The 23,228-nt window shown below is 40.6% G+C and overlaps 2 protein-coding genes and 1 pseudogene across 2 annotated transcripts in view; 2 read left to right on the forward strand and 1 right to left on the reverse strand.

The window, feature by feature from the left end:
- LOC118838406 (telomerase reverse transcriptase-like) overlaps nt 1-11,554 on the forward strand; it is a 27,100-nt gene extending 15,546 nt beyond the window's left edge. The window contains 1 exon segment of the mRNA XM_036745702.1: nt 11,528-11,554. Coding sequence (XP_036601597.1) covers nt 11,528-11,554 — 27 coding nt within the window.
- A 7,629-nt stretch (nt 11,555-19,183) lies between these two features.
- On the reverse strand, nt 19,184-19,745 carry LOC118831735 (annotated as a pseudogene).
- A 3,141-nt stretch (nt 19,746-22,886) lies between these two features.
- The window catches only part of TERT (telomerase reverse transcriptase), a 51,592-nt gene continuing 51,250 nt past the window's right edge, over nt 22,887-23,228 (forward strand). The window contains exon 1 of the mRNA XM_036769476.1: nt 22,887-23,180. Within this exon, the coding sequence (XP_036625371.1) occupies nt 22,887-23,180 (294 nt within the window). The remainder of the gene's footprint in view (nt 23,181-23,228) is intronic.

Below are 23,228 nucleotides of genomic sequence, written 5' to 3' on the forward strand. Positions count from 1 at the left end.
ACATGTTAGGGGGAACTATGTAGTAGGTGTATCTGAAAGTTGTACTCCCTGTGTTACCCAGCCAATGGGGAGACAGGGGAGGGACTTTGCCATCTGGTATAGGTATTTAGGCTTGCTTGTGTTCCTATATGGGTGTGTCTATTTATGAGGCACCTGCCACTGCAGTCGAGTAATAAACTTTATTTCTTTTATCTTCACCCCTCCTGAGCCCTGAATAACTTATTTCTCACAGTTTTTTTTTTCTGGAGGTGTTCTGTGAATTCTTTCAATTTAAATTTGATTTTTTATGTTTAGAAATTCTGGGCAATTATTTAAGAATCTCTTTCAGTAAGGAGTGTTTTATTCATAGTTGTATTCATAAAATTCCTTTGTGCATCTTGGTTGCTGGAAAGTTATTACCTTTTTCTTTTTAAAAAATATTTAATTGATAGCATTTTTTTTAAATCACCTAGATTTCTCCCACACCCTTTCCCCAAAGAACCATCCTTATAAGAATAAGATATAAAATAGAGAGGAAGGAAGGGGGAAGAAAGAGAGAGAGAGAAAGAGAGAGGGAGGGAGGGAGAGAGAGAGAAAGAGAGAGAGAGAGAGAAAAGAAGGAAAAGGAGAAGGAGAAGAAGGAGAAGAAGGAGAAGAAGAAGAAGAAGAAGAAGAAGAAGAAGAAGAAGAAGAAGAAGAAGAAGAAGAAGAAGAAGAAGAAAAGAAGAAGAAGAAATTCAGTAATACCAATCAACACTGAAAAAAATGTATGCGATGTTTGTAGCCATGAATCCCTACCTCTATAAAAGACCTGGGGAAGTTATCTTCTTATATCCCTTCTGTGGAGCCAAACTTCTTTCTACTTTCACAATATTCAGTTTTTATTGTTTTACAGTTGTTCTTTTGATTTATATTGTCGTGGTCATTTTGCTCTGTTTACTTTACTTTGCATCAAATCATGTAAATCTTTCCATGCTTTTCTTTAGTCATCACACTGTCATTTCTCACATCTCACAGCATAGTAATATTCCATTACATTCCCGTTTTATTATTTACTATTACACAAAGTACTGCTATAAATACTATATGCATATGGTCCATTTCTATATATACAAATTCTCTAATTGGGGAATGTATTACCCATTTTTATGAGCTAAAATTTCAAAAATTCTGTTCAAGTCTCTAACTTTTTCTCTTATTATCTCTGATTTATTTAGGTCTGAAAAAAGTACTCGAGATCTCTATTATAGTTTTGCTGCCTTTGCTCTATAATTTGATAAATTTTCATTTAAGTATATATATTCCATGCCATCTGGGGTATGTGTGTGTGTACGTGCATATATACATACATACTGAGAGTGGGCAAACTATCATGTTGGGCGAGTAGTGTACATCAGTGGTGTCACAATCACATACACACACACACACAGAGTATACAGATTAAGTAATGATATTTTTTGTTATCTATGGTATAATGAATTTCTTTGCTTGTGTCTGCTTTCTTGCAATTTTTCTTCTTTGACTTGGGAACTCTGGATTTTGACTATGACATTCTTGGATGTTTTCAGTTTGGAATTTCTTTTGAGAAGTGGTTGGTGGATTCTTTCTGTTTTCACTGTCTTCCAGTTCTAAGAGAGCTGGCCCCTTTCTCCTTAATGGGCCTACTCATTTTCCTGAGATAATACTGGCTTCCTGATGCAAGCCCTCTACTTAACTCCATTGTCTTCTGGTTGCCTTTGTATGCAGTTCTTGACCAAATGGAGAAGCTTACCCATGTTTCTTTTCAGTTTTCTTTTTTGTTGGTCTTTTTGGTTTCCTTTACAGATATTTGGGGGGTGTCTATGTTGGAGAGCTGAGCTTCTCTACAATCTTTCATGATGCCATTTTAACTCTAAGTCCTAAGGTTGATTTTCAGTTTTGGTTTCTGCAACATTTTAGAGCACTTTCAAGGCTCAAAGGACGATTGTTTGGTTAAAAGAAAAACACTTCCTTTTCACCACAAACCTAGCACTAATCAAAATAGGGGTATAGACAGCAAGAGACAATTTGGAGGATGATGGGAAAAAATTGTGTCAGAATGCTTTTAATATGATACTTTACTATTAGAACTTTACTATTAGAAGCCCCTTTCCCCCCCCCCCCACAAAAGAACTTATGGAATGGCATCCTGGCACTGAGAATGGTCAAACCATCATGTTGGGTGGGTAGTGTATATATCTGTCTCTCTCCTCTCTCTCTCTCTCCCCTTCTCTCTCTGCATATATGTGTGTGTGTGTGTGTGTGCATGTGTGTATATATGTCTGTGTATATATGGATATGTTTATATATATACTCACATACATACATATGTATACATGCATACATATGCACGCACACACACACACACAGACATATATATCTCCCCCTTCCTCTCTTCTTCCCTCCCTCCTCCCTCTCTCTCCTTTTCTTTCTCTCTCTGCCTAACAAAAGCACAAAGGCTAATAATGTCTTAGCTTGCCTTAGTGATAATTTCATCCTTAGAGGCCTGTCTCTTTAGGATAAACAAAACAACCACAAGAGCTTTTGATCCAAAACTTGCCAACTTATCCTAGAGCTATGCACAAGCCCCAGAAAGACCCAAGAAAGATTCAGATTAAATTAGAGAGATGTATCCTCTTCAGACCCTTAGAATGAAAGCAAGTGGATCTTGTCCCAACAATAGATGATGTGAGGCTGGTAGCAGCCCTAGTGCATCTGCTAGGACCAGTCTTCTCAGAGTCAGACTGTTTGAGAATGCAGCCCAAAGCAAGTGGTAAATTCCATTTGAAGTTAAATTTTGGACAGTCCCTCAATTTGTTCACCCCATTACAATAATGTTGTTTTTGATCGTTCATTTTTGAAGAGGACCAACAATATCATGGAGCAATGTCCTGACTTACTCGTGAATTGAATTAAAGTGAAGCAGAGTTACACAAAGTTGTGTTATTTTAAGCTAAAGAGCTAATGAAATGGCCCCTAAGGTCCAGCTGGTTTCTACCAGGCAGCTAGGTAGCACTGTATATAGAGTCAGGAATGCTTGAGTTAAAATCCAGCCTCAGACATTTATTAGCTACGTGACCCTGGTCAAATCATTTAAACTCTCTGTGCTTCAGTTTCCTCATCTGTAAAATGGACAGAATTATAGCACCTACCTTCCTTGGTAGTTGTGAGGAATTAGTGAGTTAACATATGTAAAGTCTTTTGCAAACCTTTAAGAGCTATGTAAACAGGGGCACCCTGTAGATTAGTCTTTCTTTTCTCTACTGTGTTACAGGTCACGTGGTTTATCCTTTTGTTCTTGAAGAGGACCATGACATCAGGAAGATGATGCCATGATGTACAAGTGAATTGGATTTAAATGAGGTGGGGCTGAGCAAAGTCACCAGCCTCACTTTCTCCTCCAGAGCCATCTGGGTCCAGTCACCAGATATAGATCAGGGTGACTGGAGATGCCCCAGGATGCAGTGGTATAATGTTAATGGGATATAAGATCTTCCTTGCCCATTAAGGAAAGCTAGCCTAGGGGAAGCTTGCTTGTAGGAAGGCTTTCACACCTTTTGCAAATTTCTAATTAGACACTGAGTCACAAGGGTTGTGATGCCTTCAGGCTCTGAGCCTATTAGCTGAAAGAGTATATATTCTGAGAGGTAAGCTTTTGCTTTGGGGGCTCACTTATGAGAAGGATCTTTTGATTCCCTGTTCGAGACTCTGAGTAGCCATATGTTCAGAGCTCCCCAACCCTCAGAGGCAAAGGTTCTCTCGATCCAGTGATGTATGTAAAGTGTATAGCAATATTGCTTTGATTCAGGCAGTCAGAGCCCTGTCTGTTGGTCTTCATTTCTCTGCTTTTCTGAAGTTCAGGGTGCTGACTTTTCCCCTGAACTAATGAATGCAATTAAAAAAGATTGTTCACCCCCTTAAACAGCTATCTTTCCTTGTTAAGCAGATCTAAGAAATGCCAGTGTGGTTGCTGTTACAAGTGGGAGACCTCGGGCTTTTCAAGCTAAGGTCTCACTTTGAGTGAGACATCACCCATTTAGTGAATAGGCAGAGTCAAGGGGTGGCTGAGTAAATTGGGAAATCTAGTCAGTACACCTCAAGAAAACTAGGTAGGTTTCCTCCATCAAAATTTACCTTCCTTTGGGCAGAACACCCTCAGGTAAGGGGCATGAGTTAAATATGAACTAAAGGCTAAGGGAATAAAATGCCCTCAAACTGGGCTGCACTCTTTGTTTTGCTATGGAATCTAATATAAATTCAACAGCTACATTGCTGTCTAGTTTCTTTAGTAGCTTTTTTTCTTATAACAATGGTAGTTCACCTCCTTAAAACCATAAGAAGATTAAGATGCAAATAGTGATGTAAGTTCTTGCTGTCTTTTTAAAAATCACCTGGCCATTCAAATATTTTAACTCATATAAGCAAAGGTATCTATACATTCATCTCCTTTTTTATCTTGCAAAATGAAGACACTGACTAAATATGTGTATATATATATATATATTTTTTTTTTTGTTAAAGTTAAAGATGTAATTGCTATAAGTTTTGCAATAATTTGTTTGTAGCCATGTCATTTAAAAATATTTTAAATGTAATCTATATTCATACTGCCTGTAATATGCTTTTTAAAGTTTGTATACATCAGATGTATATTTTTGTTTAGGCATAAGCTACCGTCTAATTTTTCCTAGCATTTTGTCCATATTATAGACTTTTTGAAGGAATGGAATCAACTTCTCAAAAGTTGTGAATAAATATATTTTTACATTTAAAATCTTTGAAAGAGCTATAAAAATGCTAGCTAGCTAATTGCCATGTAAAATTTAATATACTTTAAAAAACAAGTTACATGTAATAAAGATTCATGTTTTCACATACAATTAATTCTCTTTTTGTGAAATTTGCATATACAAATTTTCATGTTTGTCAAGTTTATAATAAAAACTGCTTAAAGAAAGGAAAGATTTTATTACGGGCCTAGCATCAGATGGTATGTCCTTTGTCTGAGGACTAAATTCCAGGAGAGTTATCACCAGAGGATTGGGTGCAAGCTAATGAATTTGAGGATTGTCTGGTGTTCTCCCATCATGCAAGCCAGATTGGGGGTGGCAGGAGGAGGGGTGGGGGTAGGGCTTCTGTTTTAGACCTATACAACATACACTTCAACTTAATGCCGGAAGTGAAATATCAGACTATGGGGCATGGGACTGCCTATCAGTGAACTGCCAGAGGTTCAATGGCCCACAGAGAAAGAAAAGTCAAGGCCAGGTCCTATGCGAAGCAGATGGAGCCACATTGATGGAAGAGAGTGCTAACTTGGCAGAGGTTCAGTCAGGAGCCTCCGAGGCCTTTCAGTAAAAAAGTAGAAATGCTGAGAAGTCTGAAGCAGGTGGTTGGGTTTCAGTTTCATTCCATAAGATCAATAGATTAAGATGTTTCATGTAGGAATAAAATTATCTCAGAAAGTCTTAAGGGCAGTGTGGAAATTCAGGTTTGCTTAAAGTTGCCCAGTTCCTCCTACAAAACTTGGCAGTGGCATACTCTAAAAGGCATATGTCAGTGTTCATTCATTCCTCTTCACTTTACTGATAGGAGAGCTAAGGCTCAGGGAATTTAAGTGACTTATCAAGGAGCAACAGAGCTGATGTGGGTCAGAGCTAGGGCTTGAGCCAGGGTCTTCTGACTCCTAATGATAATGATAATAGCTATCTGTCTCTGTCTCTCCCTACTCACCTGTTTGGATAGATATTGTGTGTGTGTGTGTGTGTGTGTGTGTGTGTGCATGTACAATGTCTAGTATTTATATTGTACTTTAAAGTTTTCAAAGTACTTTACTCTGAATGCTAATAAACACAATAGCTAGCTAGCATTTATATAGTGCCGATCATGTGCCAGGCACTGTGCTAAATGCTTTACGAATATTGCCTCATTTGATGCTCACAATAATCCCGGGAGGTTAGGTGCTATATTACCCTCATTTTACAGATGGGGAAACTGAGGCAAACAGGGGTTAAGTGACTTACCCAGGGCAGCACAGCTGGTAAGCATCTGAGGCAGGGTTTGAACTCAGGTCTTCCTGGTCCTAGGCTCAGGGGTCTAGCATCACTTACTCCCTCTGGTCCACTGTTCTTTCTACTATAGCAAGCTACCTCTCAAAGCATTATAAAGAAAATAGAAACCTAAGTGTAACTGGAGGCTGCAAAGTGCCCTGCAAAGAAAATCACAAATCTCAAACTGGAAGGTACCTCAGAGGCCATCTAGTCTAATCCACCCACCCTCCACTTTAGATATGGGGAAACTGAGCCCCCGAGAGGCTATGTGAGGTGCCCAAGGTCACATATAAATATCACAGCCAGTATCTGCAAACTCCTCAGCCTGTAACTCATTCCAGGCCCTTTCCCTGCACAGAGCTGCTGGCACTGAGGTGATGATTCCACCCCTTCCTCTGCTGTGATCGTAGGGATGGTTCCAAAAGTGGCCAGAGGCAAAGAGAGGACGAGGTCCAGCAGTGCTCCATAGATACATGCATTATGTATGTGGGTATGTGTATATGTATATGTTATACATCACATCTTATAGATACAGGGTGTTCCCAAAGTCTGGACACATGGGCAAAAATGAACATTTTCAAGAAATTAATGAAATTTTCAACAACATTTTATTTAATTGAAATATTAACAAATAACATCTTCAGTATGATTTCCATCATTTGTGATGCAAAGGTTGATGCGCTTTGCAGGATTCATGCGAACTCGATGCAATAACTCCACATTGCCGTCAATTTTAGCACATTCACTCTGGGTTCAATCAAGTGTGTTGCATCTGTGATTTTCATTGTGTACACCTTCTCCTTTAGCATACGCCAGAAAAAGAAGTCCAGGGGGCTAAGGTCTGTTAATATTCCAAATATTTCAAAATGTGCATTTTTTGCCTATGTGTCCAGACTTTAGGGATACCCTGTATATGTACAGAATTAGGTTATATACGTGAAGGTTATACCTGTACACATATGTAACTAGATAGAGCAGAACAGTGGATAGAGTGATGCACCCGGAGTCAAGAAGACTTGAGCTCAAATCCTGCCTCAGACACTTACTAGCTGTGTGACCCTGGGCAAGGCATTTAGCCTTGTTTACCTCAGTTTCTTCATCTGTAAAGTGGGAATAATAGCATCTACCTCCCAGGGATATTAGAATAAGATGAGGTAATATTTGTAAAGCACATTGCAAACTTTAAAGCAAAATTTAAATGCTGGATATTATATAGGTATACATACATACACATATATGCATATACATTTGCTGTTGTTCATTCATTCAGTTCTGCCCAACTCTTTGTGACCCCACGGACCACAGATAACACACCAGGCCCTTCTGTCCTCCACTATCTCCTGAAGTCTGTCTGAGCTTATGTTCATTGTTTCCATAACACTATCTATCCATCTCATCCCCTGCCAAACCCTTTTCCTTTTGCCTTAAACCTTTCCCAATATCAGGGTCTTTTCCAATGAATAACTGTCTTCTCATTATGTGGCCAAAGTAGTGAAGCTTTAGCATCTGACCTTTCAGTGAACAGCCTGAATTAATTTAAGTATTGACTGATTTGATCACCCTTGCTGTCTAAAGGACTTTCAAAAGTCTTCTCCAGCACCACAATTCAAAAGCATTGATTCTGTGCCACTGAGTTTTCCTCCAACTCTCACAGCCATACATTACTACTGGAAAAACCATAGCTTTGACTATATGGACCTTTGTTGACAAAGTGAGCTGTCTTCTTTTTAGCATGTTGTCCATATTTGCCATAGCTTTCCTTCCAAGGAACAAGTGTTTTTTAATTTCATGGCTGTATTTGCCATCTGCAGTGATCTTTGAGCCCAGAAATATAAAACCTGACACTGATTCCATCTCTTCTTCTCTATTTGCCTGGAAGTGATGGGACCAGTTGCCATGATATTAATTTTATTGATGCTATGCTTCAAGCCAGCTTTTATACTGTCCTCTTTCACCATCATCAAGAGGCTTTCTTAAGTTTTCTTTGCTTTCTGCCATCAGAGTGGTGTCATTTACATATCTGAGATTGTTGATATTTCTCCTTGGCAACCTTAATTCTGGTTTTTGATTCATCCAGCCTGGTATTTCCCATGTTATACTGTGCATACAAGTTTAATAAATAAGGTGACAATATACAGCCGTGTCTTCCTAATCTTAATCCAATCAGTTGTTCATATTCAGTTCTAACTGTTGCTTCTTGACCTGCATATAGGTTCCCCAAGAGACAAATAAGATGATCTGGTACTCCCATCTCTTTGAGGACTTGCCACATTTTGCTGTGATCCACACAGTCAAAGCCTTTAATGTAGTCAAAGAAGAAGAAGCAGATGTTTTTCTGGAACTCCCTTCCTTTCTCTATAATCCAGTGAATGTTGGCAATTTGGTCTCTAGTTCTTCTGCCTCTTCAAAAATCAGCCTACACTTCTGGTAATTCTCAGTTTGCATATTGCTGAAGCCTAGCTCACAGTATCGTAAGCATAATCTTGCTGGTGTATGAAATGAGCACAATTGTTTGGTAATTTGATAGGATTAGGATGTAAACTGATCTTTTCTAATCCAATGGCCACTGTTGAGTTTTTCAAATTTGATGGCATATTGAGTGCATCACCTTTTAAAATTTTATTTTATTTTATTTTATTTTATTTTGGAGGGGGGAAGGCAGGGCAATTGAGGTTAAGTGACTTGCCCAAGGTCACATAGCTAGTAAATGTATCTTTTAGAATTTTAAATCGCTCAGCTGGAATTCCATCACCTCCACTAACTTTATTGTTAGCAATGCTTCCATTTGACTTCATTCTCCAGGATGCCTGGCTCTATATCAGTAACCACACCATGCTGGTTATTGGTGATGTTAAGATCTTTCTTATATAGTTCTTCTGTATATACTTACCACTTTTTCTGAATTTCTTCTACTTCTGTTGAGTCTCTACCATTTGTGTCTCTTATCATGCCCATTTTCACACGAAACATTCCCTTAATATCTCTCATTTTCTTGAAGAGATCTCTCGCTTTTCCCATTCTGTTGTTTCTTCAATTTCTTTGCATCACTTATTTAAGAAAAGCTTATCTCTTCTTGCTGTTTTTTGGAATTCTTCATTCAGTTAGGAATATCTTTTCCTTTCTTCTTTCCCTTTCCCTTTCCTTCTTTCCTCAGCTATTTGTAAAGCCTCATCAGGCAGCCATTTTGCTTTCTTGCTCTTCTTTTTCTTTGGAATGCTTTTTGTTACTGCCTCCTGTACAATACTGCAAATCTCTATCCATAGTTCTTCAGGCACTTTACTTACCACATTTAAGCCTCTCTCTCTCTCTCTCTCTCTCTCTCTCTCTCTCTCTCTCTCTCTCTCTCTGTCTCTCTCTCTCCCTCTGTCTCTGTCTCTCTCTCTTCCTCCCCCCCTCTCTCCCTCTCTCTCTGTCTCTCTCTCTGTATATGTACACACATATCTATCTATATACATACATGTGCATACATACATACATATATAATATTTATCCATCCAAATAGATGGATGGAGTGGGGTAGAGGAAGAAAGAGACTGGGAAAGAGGGAGAGTGCCCTAGGTGTCCAGATGGTTAAAGTCTTCTATCACTATGACAGCTATGACACCTAGTAGGCAGCTAGCTGGTGCAGTGGATAGAGGGCCAGGCTTGGAGTCAAGAAGACTCACCTTCCTGAGTTCAAAATTTGCCTCAGACACTTACTAGCTGTGTGACCCTGGGCAAGTCACTTAACCCTGTTTGCCTCAGTTTCCTCATCTGTAAAATGAGCTGGAGAAGGAAATGGCAACTACCCCCAGTATCTCTGCCAAGAAAATCCCAAATGGGGTCGCAAAGAGTTGGATACAACTGAAACAAAACAACAACAACAAAAATACTTATTAGATTGTGAATGCCTTGAGTGCAGGGAATATCTTTTTCCTTTCTTTGTATCCACAGTGCTTAGCCCAGTGTGTGGCAGGTAGTAGATGCTTAATAAATATTTAATGTTCATGATGGACTGATTATTTGTGTGTGTGCCATGGCCCCATTAGATTGTAACTTGCACAAGGCCAGTGCCCATAGCTACTCACACTTCCTTTAGCACAGCGCTCTGTACACAGTAGACACTTAATACATGTTTGTTGAATTGAACCAACTTGACTCTCACTCTTGTTTATCCCACAGCCCTTCTTCCAGACCACTCACCTGAGGGGAAGAACTTTGTGGCTTGTTTACTACCTGGCTGGGCTAGGCTTGGAGGGAGGTACTCTCTGATTTTATTAGGAAAAAAGATTAAGAGGTTTAATTCCTAGAGTAAATGTCAAGTCTTCAACATCCGAGTGAGTAATTGTATCTCACCATTTTCTTAACCTCCACCAGGTAACTTCTAGAGCTGCGGAAATCTGGGGATGTAAAATAGGGACTGAGCCATATTTGCACAGGTAGAGGGATTAAGTAGCTGCCTTCGGAGGGATTTTTTCTCTAAGTACTTTTTATTAGTTTTTATAAGGTGGTTTAAAGAGCGAGGAAAGGCAAACAGGGAGACAGAAATGGTATCTGGGTGGATTAATATAGCAAAGCCACTACAGGGAGGAGATCAGATGTCTGATCTACTAAGAAAATACGACAACAAAATAAATTCACAGAAAACTGTAAAATGTTTAGAGCACTGACAAGTCAGAATTTTTATAATATATATGTATATATATATACATACACATGCATGCTATTTATATATATATGACAAATATATAAAGGCTTACTACATATGTATATATGTATACATATATATATATACCACATATAAAGGCTTACTATGTATGTATTATATGTGTATAGGCATATATGTGATATATAATTAAAATAACATAATTTAATATATTTAAATACAGAATATTTGCATGTATGTATAGTAAGCCTTGAGATAGATATCAATTTATTGATCATGTATCCACCTAGCCATCCATCCATACTATCTATCCATCCATCCATCCATCCATCCACTCACTATATGGCCAGCACTGTGCTAAACTGTGGTGATACAAAAATAAGATGGCTCCTACCTTCAAGGAGCTTACACCCTAATGTTCTTGTGTAGTCGTTTCAGTTGTGTCTGACTTTTTGTGACTCCATTTGAGATTTTCCTGGCAAAGATACTGGAGTAGTTTGCCACTTCCTTCTTCAGCTCATTTTACAGATGAGGAAACTGAGGCAACCCCTAGGGTTAAGTGACTTGCCCAGAGTCACATAGCTAGTAAGTGTCTGAGGTCAGATTTGAACTCAGAAAGATGAATCTTTCTGACTCCAGGTTTGACACTCTTTCCACTGCTCCAACCTAGCTAACCCCAAATATTTATAATACAATACAATACAATACAATATAATACAATAAACATTTATTAGGTGCCTACTACATGCCAGGCACTGTACTAAGAACAAAAATGTTCTGTTTACTTTGTTTCTGTGTCTCCTAAATTCTTTTATGTCTGTCTATTTTTTTTCAGATGTTGGTGGATTATTATTTTGCATAGGTGAAGTTGCAGGTCGACTGTTACTTTGATTCTGCTTTCTTCACTCAACCCTATTTTATATTTCTTCCCATATTCCTCTGAATTCTTCTAATCTGTAATAACATCCTATGATGTAACACATTTGATCAGCCATTCCCTAATTGCTTGACGCATAGGCTGTTTCCAGTTTTTTGCTCTCAAAAATAATACTTATCAATACTTTCGCATAGGTTAAATAATTGTTTTCCTATTCTTGCCCCACCCTTATGGTACAATCCTGGTAGTGGTATCATTGGGTCAAAGGGTATGATCAGTTTTGTAACTCTTTTTGTTTCTTCTCATATAGCTGTCTAAAGATTACTCTAATTTCTAGCTCCACCCACAGAATATATAGTGTCTATTTTTCCACAGCCCTGGCAACATTGACTTTTATCACTTTTAACTACATTTCACCAATATATATGGTTGGCTGATTGTTGTCCTTCATTCTCAAAGAGGACTGAAACGATATCACTATGCTAGAGTTAAGTTTCAGCGTGTTCAAGTGTGGCTGATCAGACCAACATGAGCTTGGAATGCTCTACCATAGATTGGGCACATTAGTTCCTGTGAGCATTTGGGGTGGATTCTCTAAATCTGCATATCCTGAGTTTCCTTTGAGCTGGTTCAGTTCTGCTTCACTCATAGAACACAGTGCTTTCTCTGATGTGGGCACACCATGCTGAGCGAGCCCGTGCTAGTGTCTCCCATGTCACACAATTCCAAATTTCTTTCTTTTTAATTTTTACTTATTAATTTATTTAATATATTTAGTTTTCAGCATTGATTTTCACAAGAGTTTGAATTACAAATTTTCTCCCCATTTCTACCCTCCTGCCCACTTCAAGATGGCATATATTCTGGTTGCCCCGTTCCCCAGTCAGCCCTCCCTTCTGTCACCTCACTCCCCTCCCATCCTCTTTACCCTTACTTTCTTGTAGGGCAAGATACATTTCTATGCCGCATTGCCTGTGTATCCTATTTCCTAGTTGCATGCAAAAACTTTTCTTTTTTGCTTTTGAACGTCTGTTTTTAAAACTTTGAGTTCCAAATTCTCTCCCCTCTTCCCTCCCCACCCACCCTCCCTAAAAAGGCAAGCAATTCAACATAGGCCACATGCATATCATTATGCAAAACCCTTCCACAATACTCATGTTGTGAAAGACTAACTATATTTTGCTCCTTCCTAACCTATCCCCGTTTATTGAATTTTCTCCCTTGACCCTGTCCCTTTTCGAAAGTGTTTGTTTTTCATTACTTCCTCCCCCTGTCTGCCCTCCCTTCTATCATCCCCCCTTTTTTATCTTCTTCCTCCTTCTTTCCTGTGGGGTAAGATACCCAATTGAGTGTGTATGGTATTCCCTCCTCAGGTCAAATCGATGAGAGCAAGATTCACTCATTGCCCCTCACCTGCCCCTTCTTCCCTTCCTACAGAACCACTTTTTCTTGCCACTTTTATGTTTTTTTTTTGCAGGGGGGAATGCAGGGCAATTGGGGTTAAGTGACTTGCCCAAGGTCACAAAGCTAGTAAGTGTGTCAAGTGTCTGAGGTTGGATTTGAACTCAGGTCCTCTTGACTCCAGGGCCAGTGCTCTACTCACTGCTTCACCTAGCTGCCCCTCTTGCCACTTTTATGTGAGATAATTTACCCCATTCTATTTGATTTTATTTTTTTTAGATATCATCCCTTCATATTCAACTCACCCTGTGCCCTCTGTCTATATCTATATCTATATATACATATACATATATATACACATACATATATACACATACATATACATATGAATATACATACACACACACATATATGTGTGTGTGTGTGTGTGTGTGTGTGTGTGTGTATGCATATTCCCTTCAGCTACTCTAATACTGAGGTCTCGTGAATTATACACATCATCTTTCCATGTAGGAATGTAAACAAAACAGTTCAACTTTATGATTTCTCTTTCTTGTTTACCTTTTCATGCTTCTCTTGATTCTTGTGTTTGAAAGTCAAATTTTCTATTCAGCTCTGGTCTTTTCACTGAGAAAGCTTGAAAGTCCTCTATTTTATTGAAAATCCATATTTGGCCTTGGAGCATGACACTCAGTTTTGCTGGGTAGGTGATTCTTGGTTTTAATCCTAGCTCCATTGACCTCCGGAATATTGTATTCCAAGCCCTTCAATCCCTTAATGTAGAAGCTGCTAGATCTTGGATTATCCTGATTATGTTTCCACAATACTCAAATTGTTTCTTTCTGGCTGCTTGCAGTATTTTCTCCTTGATCTGGGAGCTCTGGAATTTGGCAACAATATTCCTAGGAGTTTTCTTTTGGTGATCTATCTGAGGAGGCGATTGGTGGAATCTTTAAATTTCTATTTTACCCTCTGGCTCTAGAATATTAGGGCAGTTTTCCTTGATAATTTCTTGAAAAATGATATCTAGGCTCTTTTTTTGATCATGGCTTTCAGGTAGTCCAATAATTTTTAAATTGTCTCTCCTGAATCTATTTTCCAGGTCCATGGTTTTTCCAATGAGATATTTCACTTTGTCTTCCACTTTTTCATTCCTTTGGTTTTGTTTTATAATATCTTGATTTCTCATAAAGTCACCAGCTTCCACTTGCTCCAATATAATTTTTAAGGTGGTATTTTCTTCAGTGGTCTTTTGGACTTCCTTTTCCATTTGGCTAATTCTGCCTTTCAAGGCATTCTTCTCCTCATTGGCTTTTTGGAGCTCTTTTGCCATTTGACTAACGTCTATTTTTTAAGGTGCTGTTTTCTTCAGTATTTTTTTCCATATTTTTTTGGGTCTCCTTTAGCAATTCATTGACTTGTTTTTCATGGTTTTCTTGTATCATTCTCATTTCTCTTCCCAATTTTTCCTCTACTTCTCTAACGTGCTTTTCCAAATCCTTTTTGAGCTCTTCCATGGCCTGAGACCAGTTCATGTTGTTCTTGGAGGCTTTTGATGTAGGCTCTTTGACTTTGTTGACGTCTTCTGGTTGTATGTTTTGGTCTTCTTTGTCACCAAAGAAAGATTCTAAAGTCTGAGCCTGAATCTGAGTGCATTTTCGCTGCCTGGCCATGTTCCCAGCCAACTTACTTGACTTGAGTTTTTTGTCGGGGTATGACTCATTGCAGAGTAAATATTACTTTGTTCCAAGCTTGAGGGGATGCACTGTCATTTTCAGAGCTACTTCTATACTGCCAGCTCTGCCACACCAGCACTCCTCCTTCCTCAAGAACTGCCAACCCAGATTGGACTCAGATCTTAAGCAGGCTCTGCACTCCCACTCTGATCTACCACTTAATTCCTCCCACCAAGTGAGCCTGGGGCCGGAAGCAACTGCAGCTGTAGTTCTGTAGCTGCACCACCTCCACTCACCCTGGGGTGGTGGCCAAACTGGGAACTCCTATCACTCTGTCCCGGAAGCTTTTCCTACTAACCTTCTCTGTTGTCTTTGGTGTTTGTGGGTTGAGAAGTCTGGTAACTGCCTCAGCTCACTGATTCAGGGTGCTAGGGCCCGCTCCACCTCACTCTCGGTCTGGGGTCTGGTTGGTCCTGCTGCCGCCCATGCTGGGCTCTACTCTGCTCCTCTCCCAGCTTCGTGTGTGATAGACCTTACCCAGAGACCATCCAGGCTGTCCTGGGCTGGAGCTCTGCTTCCCTCTGCTATTTTGTAGGTTCTGCAGTTCTAGAATTTGTTCAGAGCCATTTTTTATAGGTTTTTAGAGGGACCTGGCGGGGAGCTCACGCAAGTCCCTGCTTTCCAGCCGCCATCTTGGCTCCACCCCCCTATTCCAAGTTTCTTGAGAGAGACCTTGAGAGTATCCTTGTATCACTTCTTCTGATTACCATGTGAACAATGCGCATGCGCGCGCGCGCGCGCGCACACACACACACAGGTATGTATATGTAAAGCAGTATTAAAAGATTTTCCCCCCTAATTGTTAGAAAATGAGCAATTTTTCAGATGGCTATTGATGATTTTTGTTTGAGAACTGCCTGTTTGATTTTTTTTTTTATTACTTACCTACTGGAAAATTGCTGGAGAATAGTTGGAATTATCCTCAGTTATTCATTTCACATTGCTTAGAAACAACAAGGTCTGTCTATTGCAATATATTCAACAGGTTAAAAAGATTTTTTGAAACACTGAAGCACCATTTTCTCAGAATTTTGTCATTTAAGTATGTGCCTCATTTCAGCCTTCCTTTTAAGGCTGTTAAATTTGTAAAGGGCAGGTAGGTGGCTCAGGGGGTGTAAAGCCGGGCCTGGAGTCAGGAAGACTCATCTTCCTGAGTTCAAATCTGGCCTCAGACACTTACTGTATGTGTGACCCTGGGCAAGTCATTTAACCTTGTTTGCCTCAGTTTCTTCATCTGTAAAATGAGCCAGAGAAGGAAATGGTAAACACTCCAGTATTTCTGCCAAGAAAACCCCAAATGGGGTCGTAAAAAGTTAGACATGACTAAACAACAACATGTTTCTGAAGATAGGTTTTACATTGATTGCTAGGAAAGAGTCTTCTGGAGATTGAGTGTATATATTGGCAATTTTGAAAAAAATATTTTCTCACAAGTAAATCAGCTAATTGTACCTACATGACTTTCTGCGTCCCATCTGATTTGCACTTGTTTGGTGAACTTAATTCTTGTTTTCATCGTAAAATGTTTAATCTTTGTGTTTTCATGATCCCTGGGTGAACGGAATACTAATCTCTTTATTAGAAAAGCACATACTCTGTGAAGTAGAGCCAAACCATCTGTCAGTAGGAATAAGTAATTTTCAAATACCACCCTTAAAACCAGGTTTTATATAGTGCTGCTCACTAAATGTGGCTTAAAAACAGGAAAAGTTAATCCTGACTATTTACAATACCAAGGCAGTTGAGAGATTTTGAATATGATGAATATGAAAGACCTGTATGCTTGGCGGAAGCTGGTGAGCAAAGGACTGTTTAAATGCTGTTCTCCAGAAAAAAAAAAAAGAAGCAATGTCATTCACAAATGTTTAAACAGCACAAAAAGGTTAGCATTTCCAAGTCTAACCAAAAATGTTTATTGACTGACTGACTGATTAGCCATGGAATCAGGTGGCATGGTGGCTGGAGTGCCAGACCTGGAGTTCAGGAAGACTCACTTTTCTAAGTTCAAATCTGGCCTCAGATACTTACTAGACATGTGAGCCTGGGCAAGTCGCTTAAACCTGTTTGGCTCAGTTTCCTCATCTGTAAAATGAGTTGGAGAAGGAAATGACAAACTGCATTGGTTTGTCAAAAAAAAAAAACCCAAATTAGGTCACAATGACTGAATAACATAATGTAAATTTAAGCGATTATTATTAAAATATTAATTCAGGAGACATAACAAAAGTCACCCACAGTCAATCTTTTCAGTCTATTTCCTTCTTTTCACTCCTTTTGCAACCACATTAATTCTCACTCTACAATACTAACATACTAGAACACTAACTCTACTCGTGTGTACTATTATAATGGGTTCCTACCTTGTCTTTATGTCTCTATGTTTCCCTTATTCAATCAATTCTTCAAACAAACAGCTGTGCAGGCAATCATTCTAACTAACATAACTTCAATCACATTATTCCCCTACCTACTCAAAAATCCCCAGTGGTTCCTCAGTGTCAACCAACAGAAGCATAAACTCTGAATCCTGGCATTCAAAGCTCTGCCACGATCTGACTATAACCTATCTCTCCATCCTTATCATATACTATTTTTCTTCTTCAATTCCTAATTTCGGCTAAACTGGCCTATTCTCTTTCCCATCTTCTCATTCTGCCTTCTTCCAATTCCATGGCTTGGCTTTGTACCAAGCTCTCCATTTTTGTAAGACCCTGCACAGTCTTGTGCTGAATCTTTCACAAAGTTCCCTCTGATCTCCCAAGCCAGAAGTGATCCTTACTTTCCTCAGATTTCTCGCAGAACTTTTTCTGGACATCTCATTAGTACTTATCACAACCCCTCTCCTCACCTCTCCCTCTAATGAATGGTAAGGTTCTTGAGACTAGAGTTTATGTTGTATCTTTTTTATGTCCAGAAATTAGCATAGTTCCTTGCACATAGGAGGCCGTTAATAAATGTTTGCTTGATTGAACTGAGACATCCAAATAGTTTTGTTCGTTTGGGGATTTTGATATAGCGAGCTTAAGTCAAAATTACAGACGATTCCTTGAAATATATAATAGTGGGATAATTTTGCTTAACAGTGATTTAAAAAAAAAAAGATATACATGTCCCCAAGGTTATTGCCATTTTCATGTTGGAGGTCTAGCACAGACTTCAAATGTCCAAAACGGAATCCCAGTAGGGAAGGAGAGGGAATAAGCATTTCTATACTACCTACAATGTGCCAGACACTGTACTAATAAGCATTTTATATTAGGAGTTCTTAAACCGGGGTCTATGAACATTAAAAAAAAAGTTTTTTGATGACTATATTTTGACATACTTAGCTTCTTTTGTAATCCTACGTATTTTATGTTATTCATTTAAAAGTATTTCTTGTACACAACAGCACTTCAAATGCTTGAAGATAGCTACCTTGATTCCTCAATCTTCTCTCTTTCAGGCTCACCTTCATCTGTTCATTCAGCTTATCCTTATGTGGCATCGACTCAAAGCCTTTCACCATCCTGCTTGTCTTCTTCTGGACATTTACCAATATCCTCTTAACACTGTGGCACTCAGAACTGAACACAGTACTCCAGATGCGGTCAGAAGAGGACAGAGTAAGGGACTATCGCTTCTTTGTTCCTGGAAACTTCAAGTCTCTAATGTATCCCAAGATTGCCTTAGCTTTTTTGGCTGACCCATCACATGGCTGACTCCTAGGGAACTTCTGACCCACTAGAAGCTTCAGACAAGTTGCTGTCTAACGATTCTCCCTTCATCTTGTACTTGTGAAATCTACTCTCTCTTTTGTAAGACTTTACATCTTATCCCTTTAGAATTTCACCTCGTTAGATTCAGCCCAGCATTCTATACTATCAAGTTCTTTTTGGAGTCTGACTCGGTCATGCAGTGTGTTAGCTATTGCTCTGGACTTGGTGTCATCTGCAAATTCGAAAAGGATTCTGTTTCTGACTTTATCCACGCACTAATGAAAATCTTAGCAGAATCAAGCACAAATTCTTGGGCACTCCAGTGGGGACCTCCTTCCAAGTTGACATTGAACCATTAATGACAACTCTTTGAGTCTGGCCATTTAATCAGTTCTCAGTCCATCTAATTATACTATCATTTAGGTATCAAACATGTGGCCGATAGCCCTTGCAGCAACATTCCCATATGGCAGAAACTAGATTAAAATGTGATTGGGAAATAATTAATAAAATAAGCAAAAACACAACAGAACATAGACAATATTAACGTGTGGTTTTCTAAATCAATATGTGGGCAGGGATCCTTATGTACAGTTTAATGACCCCACTTTTATTTTAATTTGACACCACCGAAGTGGCTCTCATTTCATTTTCCCCCAACAAGAATAGCATGAGATACTCTATCAACTATTTGGCTAAAATCCAGGTAAACTCTATCTGTGGCATTTCCAAGATCTAGTTTAGTAGAAATAGGAACTAAAGTTATGCACAACTTGTTCTTTTTTTTTTTTTTTTTTTGCTTTAAATTTTGTTTTATTTAATCCAATTTAGTAGATGATTAACGTTTTCCACCAACTCGGGGCGCAGAAACTTTGACAGGCTTCACAATTTTTTGTTTAGGTGCTGCCTTTGTAGGAGCCTTAGCAGCAGATGCAGCTGTCTTCTTTGTTGCTTGTTTAGCTTTTTTTGCTTCCTTGGCAGCCCTGATGGCTTGTTCTCGATGAGGCCTTTCTAACTTCAGGTTTCTGGTTCCTCTTGGCCATTATATCAGCAAGAGAAGCCCCAGTGATAGCCCTCTGGAATTTGACAGCCCGGCGTGTCCTTTTCTTTTGAATCTCTTCCGACTGTCCCTTCTTGTGCTTTCTTCTATACAGGACAGTCCAATTGATCTGCCGGGGGTTCCTCTTTGAAAGGAATGCAGACTCGCATTTTGCATTCAAAAATTGGAAAACCTTCCCGTCCGTGCGGGCGTAGCGCCTCCCGTGACCCGGGTAGATCTTGTACCCGCTGAAGCTGCACAGCTCGACCTTCATGGCTGCAAGCCGGCCGAAGATGGCGGAGAGGAAGAGCTGCACAACTTGTTCTTGAGGAAGCAATGCTGGCTCTTTGTTATCATCACTTCCTTTGCTAGATGTTCACCTGAGTCAAGGAACAATCTTTACATGTACAACATGGGGGAGGCATGATCAGATAGCAGTTCTTCTAAAAAAGATCCGAGAGTTTTAGTCTATTCTACTCTGGTCAGATGTTACTGTGTATCTGTTATTGTTAAAGTATCCTGTGTTCAGTTAGAGGTACCCCAGTTTAGGAAGACCATGACTAAGTTAGAGAAAATCCAGAGAAGGGATGAACAGAATAGTGAGGGGCTTGGAGATAACACCATGTGAAGATGAATAGAAGCAGTTACGAGCCTGGAGAAGGGAAGATTTGGAGTGGGAGGGAAGGAAACATGCTAACTGTCTTCAACTATTTGAAGGATTGCCATCAGGAAGAGGATTTGGACTTGTCTTGCTTGACCCCAAAAGGAACAATGACTAAAGTTTAAGTAGAACAACTGTGTCTCAACAGTAGTAAAAAACCTTTTCAAAATTGCAAGTGTCCAAAAATGAAATACAAATATTCTACCACTTCAAGCACAGGTTGGATAACGAATGCGTAAAAAGGCATTTATTAAATACCTACTATGTACTGTGTTAGGTACTAAGGATACAAATTAAAAAATGAGACAGTCTCTGACCTCAGAGACCTTATGCTCTTTTTTTTTTTTTTGGAGGGGAGAAGGGAAGGCAATTTGGGTTATGTGACTTGCCTAAGGTCACACAGCTAGTAAATGTGTCACGTGTCTGAGGCTGCATTTGAACTCAGGTCCTCCTGACTCCCGGGCCGGTGCTCTACTCACTGCACCACCTAGCTGCCCCAAAGAGCTTATATTCTAATAGGAAGAGACAATATATGTAGGAAGAGTTATAGCTAGGGAAGAGAATTTTGGTTTGGGCAGTCACAAGAAGGGTAAATAGAGCCATTGGTAAGGAGGTTGAAAAAAAAAGCTATGATACTTTTGATTTAACTATTCTTTCTAGAACAAGAGGTGGAAAGGACTGGAATTGGATTGCTGTGTATTGGTAGGGCAGGTGACAAGATGTGACATGTGGCCTGAGTTAGGTGAATTTGTACTTCACATACCTGTCAGAACAGCTGAGTTCAGAATGGAGTTCCAAAGCAGGGTGGATTAACCACTAAGATGTCCAAAGTTGATAATGGCATTCAGGTGACATGGATGCTACAGTAGGAATTCATGACCAGCTGTAGGCTGGGCTAGAATACTTCTGAGGTACTTTCCATATCTGAATTTCCAGAATTCTTATTCAAAGTTCCCCGTAGGAACACATGGAGAATTTCAGAAGACCTGTTTCCTTTTGAGAGTTCAACAAATGCTTTATATCTTGGTATTCATAAATGTGCATACATCGTTTCTCCCTGATGGATGGTATGCTCCTTCAACAAAAGGTATAAATGATCTTTTCAGTTTTTTAGGTACTTGCTACAATGTTCTGCTACCAGTTAGTGCTCAATAAATGTTTAATTCCATTCCATTAGTTATCTCATTATCAACAAAGCTTCTTAACCTGGAAAGAGAGACAAGTTTTCCATGAAGACCACATAAGCAGGGGTGGAATGGATAGGAACAAAGAGAATGGGTGTGTCTACCTGGGTCACCAGCTGTTGATTGTCCTTGAAAGAGGAGCAATGACATCTTGGAGGGATGTTTTGACTGCCCTGTGAACTGAATTTAAGTGAGGCAGAGTTGCAAAGTCAATAGCCTCATTCTCTCTTCCAGAGTCAACAAAGTCGAGTGGCAGGACAAAAGTCAAGGCAATTGTAGATGGATGCAGTGGATGACCTACTTTTAGTCTATTCTTCCCTGGTCAGATGTTACTGTGTATCTGTTATTGTTAAAGTGTTCTGTGTTCAGTTTGGGGCCAATCTCTAAGCACCTGCTTCAGCCATCTTCATGGCCCTTCGAAGTCTTCATGCACATGGGGTAGACATCTACCCCTCCCAACTCACCAACTGGTTGGAGGTCTGTCAGTTATCCTCCACTTGATTTAGCCCATCTGCCAGGATGATTTTTACCAGGGTGTGGCTGCTTCTTGGAGCCACAGGTGAGAGTTGGTGAAGCTGGACATCAGAGATGGAGGAGCAGCCCTGAAAAGTCATCAGTTTGCCCTCACACCAGAGGTGCTGCTAGTCCTCCCTGAACAAAGGTTTTACAATGATAGTATAGAATCAAGACAGAATTTCAGCTGCTGGCAACACCTACGCCTATTTCAAAGTCATAGAAGGAAGGAGAACCTTGCAAAGGCAACCTTTTTTTTCAGGTTTGGGATAGGCTAGGTGGGCCTTTGAAGCTCCTTCCAAGATTGAGATTCTGTGATTTTATCCCTAATGCTTGGCACAGTGAGTGGCACATAGTAGGGACTTAATAAATGAGGGGAGGGAGGGACTTTTCTTCCCGCCATTGAATTAACAAACATCACCGAGCTATCCACTCCTCCCAGAAAGTGCAAATTAAAATTAACAATTTGGCTGCCGAATCCTACCTAACACTCTCTAGTCTTTCCAGGAGCTGTTGTCCCTTTAAGAACCCAACAGGCCTAAGAGCTAGCCCCCTCCCCTTTTCCTCTTCCGCCTCCCTCTCCTCCCCGCCCCGGGCCCCCGCTGCCAGCTACTAGCCTAGCTTCTACTCCCAGGGCTTCCCCTCTTCCCCCGCCCCCTCGCTCCTCCCAGCTGCCCCTTCTGCCTCTGCCTCGGGTTCCCTCAGCTCTCAGTGTTGCAGCTGCAGCAGTGGCAGGTGCTGCAGCAGGAGGAGCAGCCGCAGCAGCAGCAGCAGGAGGAGGAGGAGGAGAGGAGCAGGAGGAGAGGAGCAGCAGCAGGAGGAGGAGAGGGAGCAGCAGGAGGAGAGGAGCAGCAGCAGCAGGTGAGCAGCAGCAGCAGGAGGAGAGGAGCAGCAGCAGCAGGTGAGCAGCAGCAGCAGCAGGAGGTGAGCAGCAGCAGCAGCGGGAGATGAGCAGCAGCAGCAGGAGAGGAGCAGCAGCAACAACAGGAGAAGAGGAGCTCCAGGAGCAGGAGCAAGACCAGGAGCGGGAGAGGAGCAGCAGCAGCAGCCGCACTAGCGCCCGCCCTCCCGGGCCCTCGCGTTCCATGGCCTCTAGCTCCCCGGTCCCGCGCTCCTTGCTGGCCTCGGCGGCCTTCCGCCCGGTGCGCAGCGTGCTGCGGGCCCGCTACCGGGACGTCCTGGGACTGACCGAGTTCGTGCAGCGCCTCGAGAACGAGGCTCAGTCCGCGCCGGGCCCCGAGAATAGCCCGGACGAGCATGTAGCCGTGCAGCTGCTGCGCAGCGGGGACCCCGAGGTCTTCCACGTTTTTGTGTCCCGGTGTGTGGTGTGTGTGCCCTGGGATGCCCGGCCCCTCCCCCGGCCTCTCACCTTCCAGCAGGTAATGCATCATTGCCTTGCTTTGCTCACACCCAGAAGAGCCCCGGGG

This window comes from Trichosurus vulpecula, chromosome 1, assembly GCF_011100635.1.
Source record: "Trichosurus vulpecula isolate mTriVul1 chromosome 1, mTriVul1.pri, whole genome shotgun sequence".
Lineage (NCBI taxonomy): Eukaryota > Metazoa > Chordata > Mammalia > Diprotodontia > Phalangeridae > Trichosurus > Trichosurus vulpecula.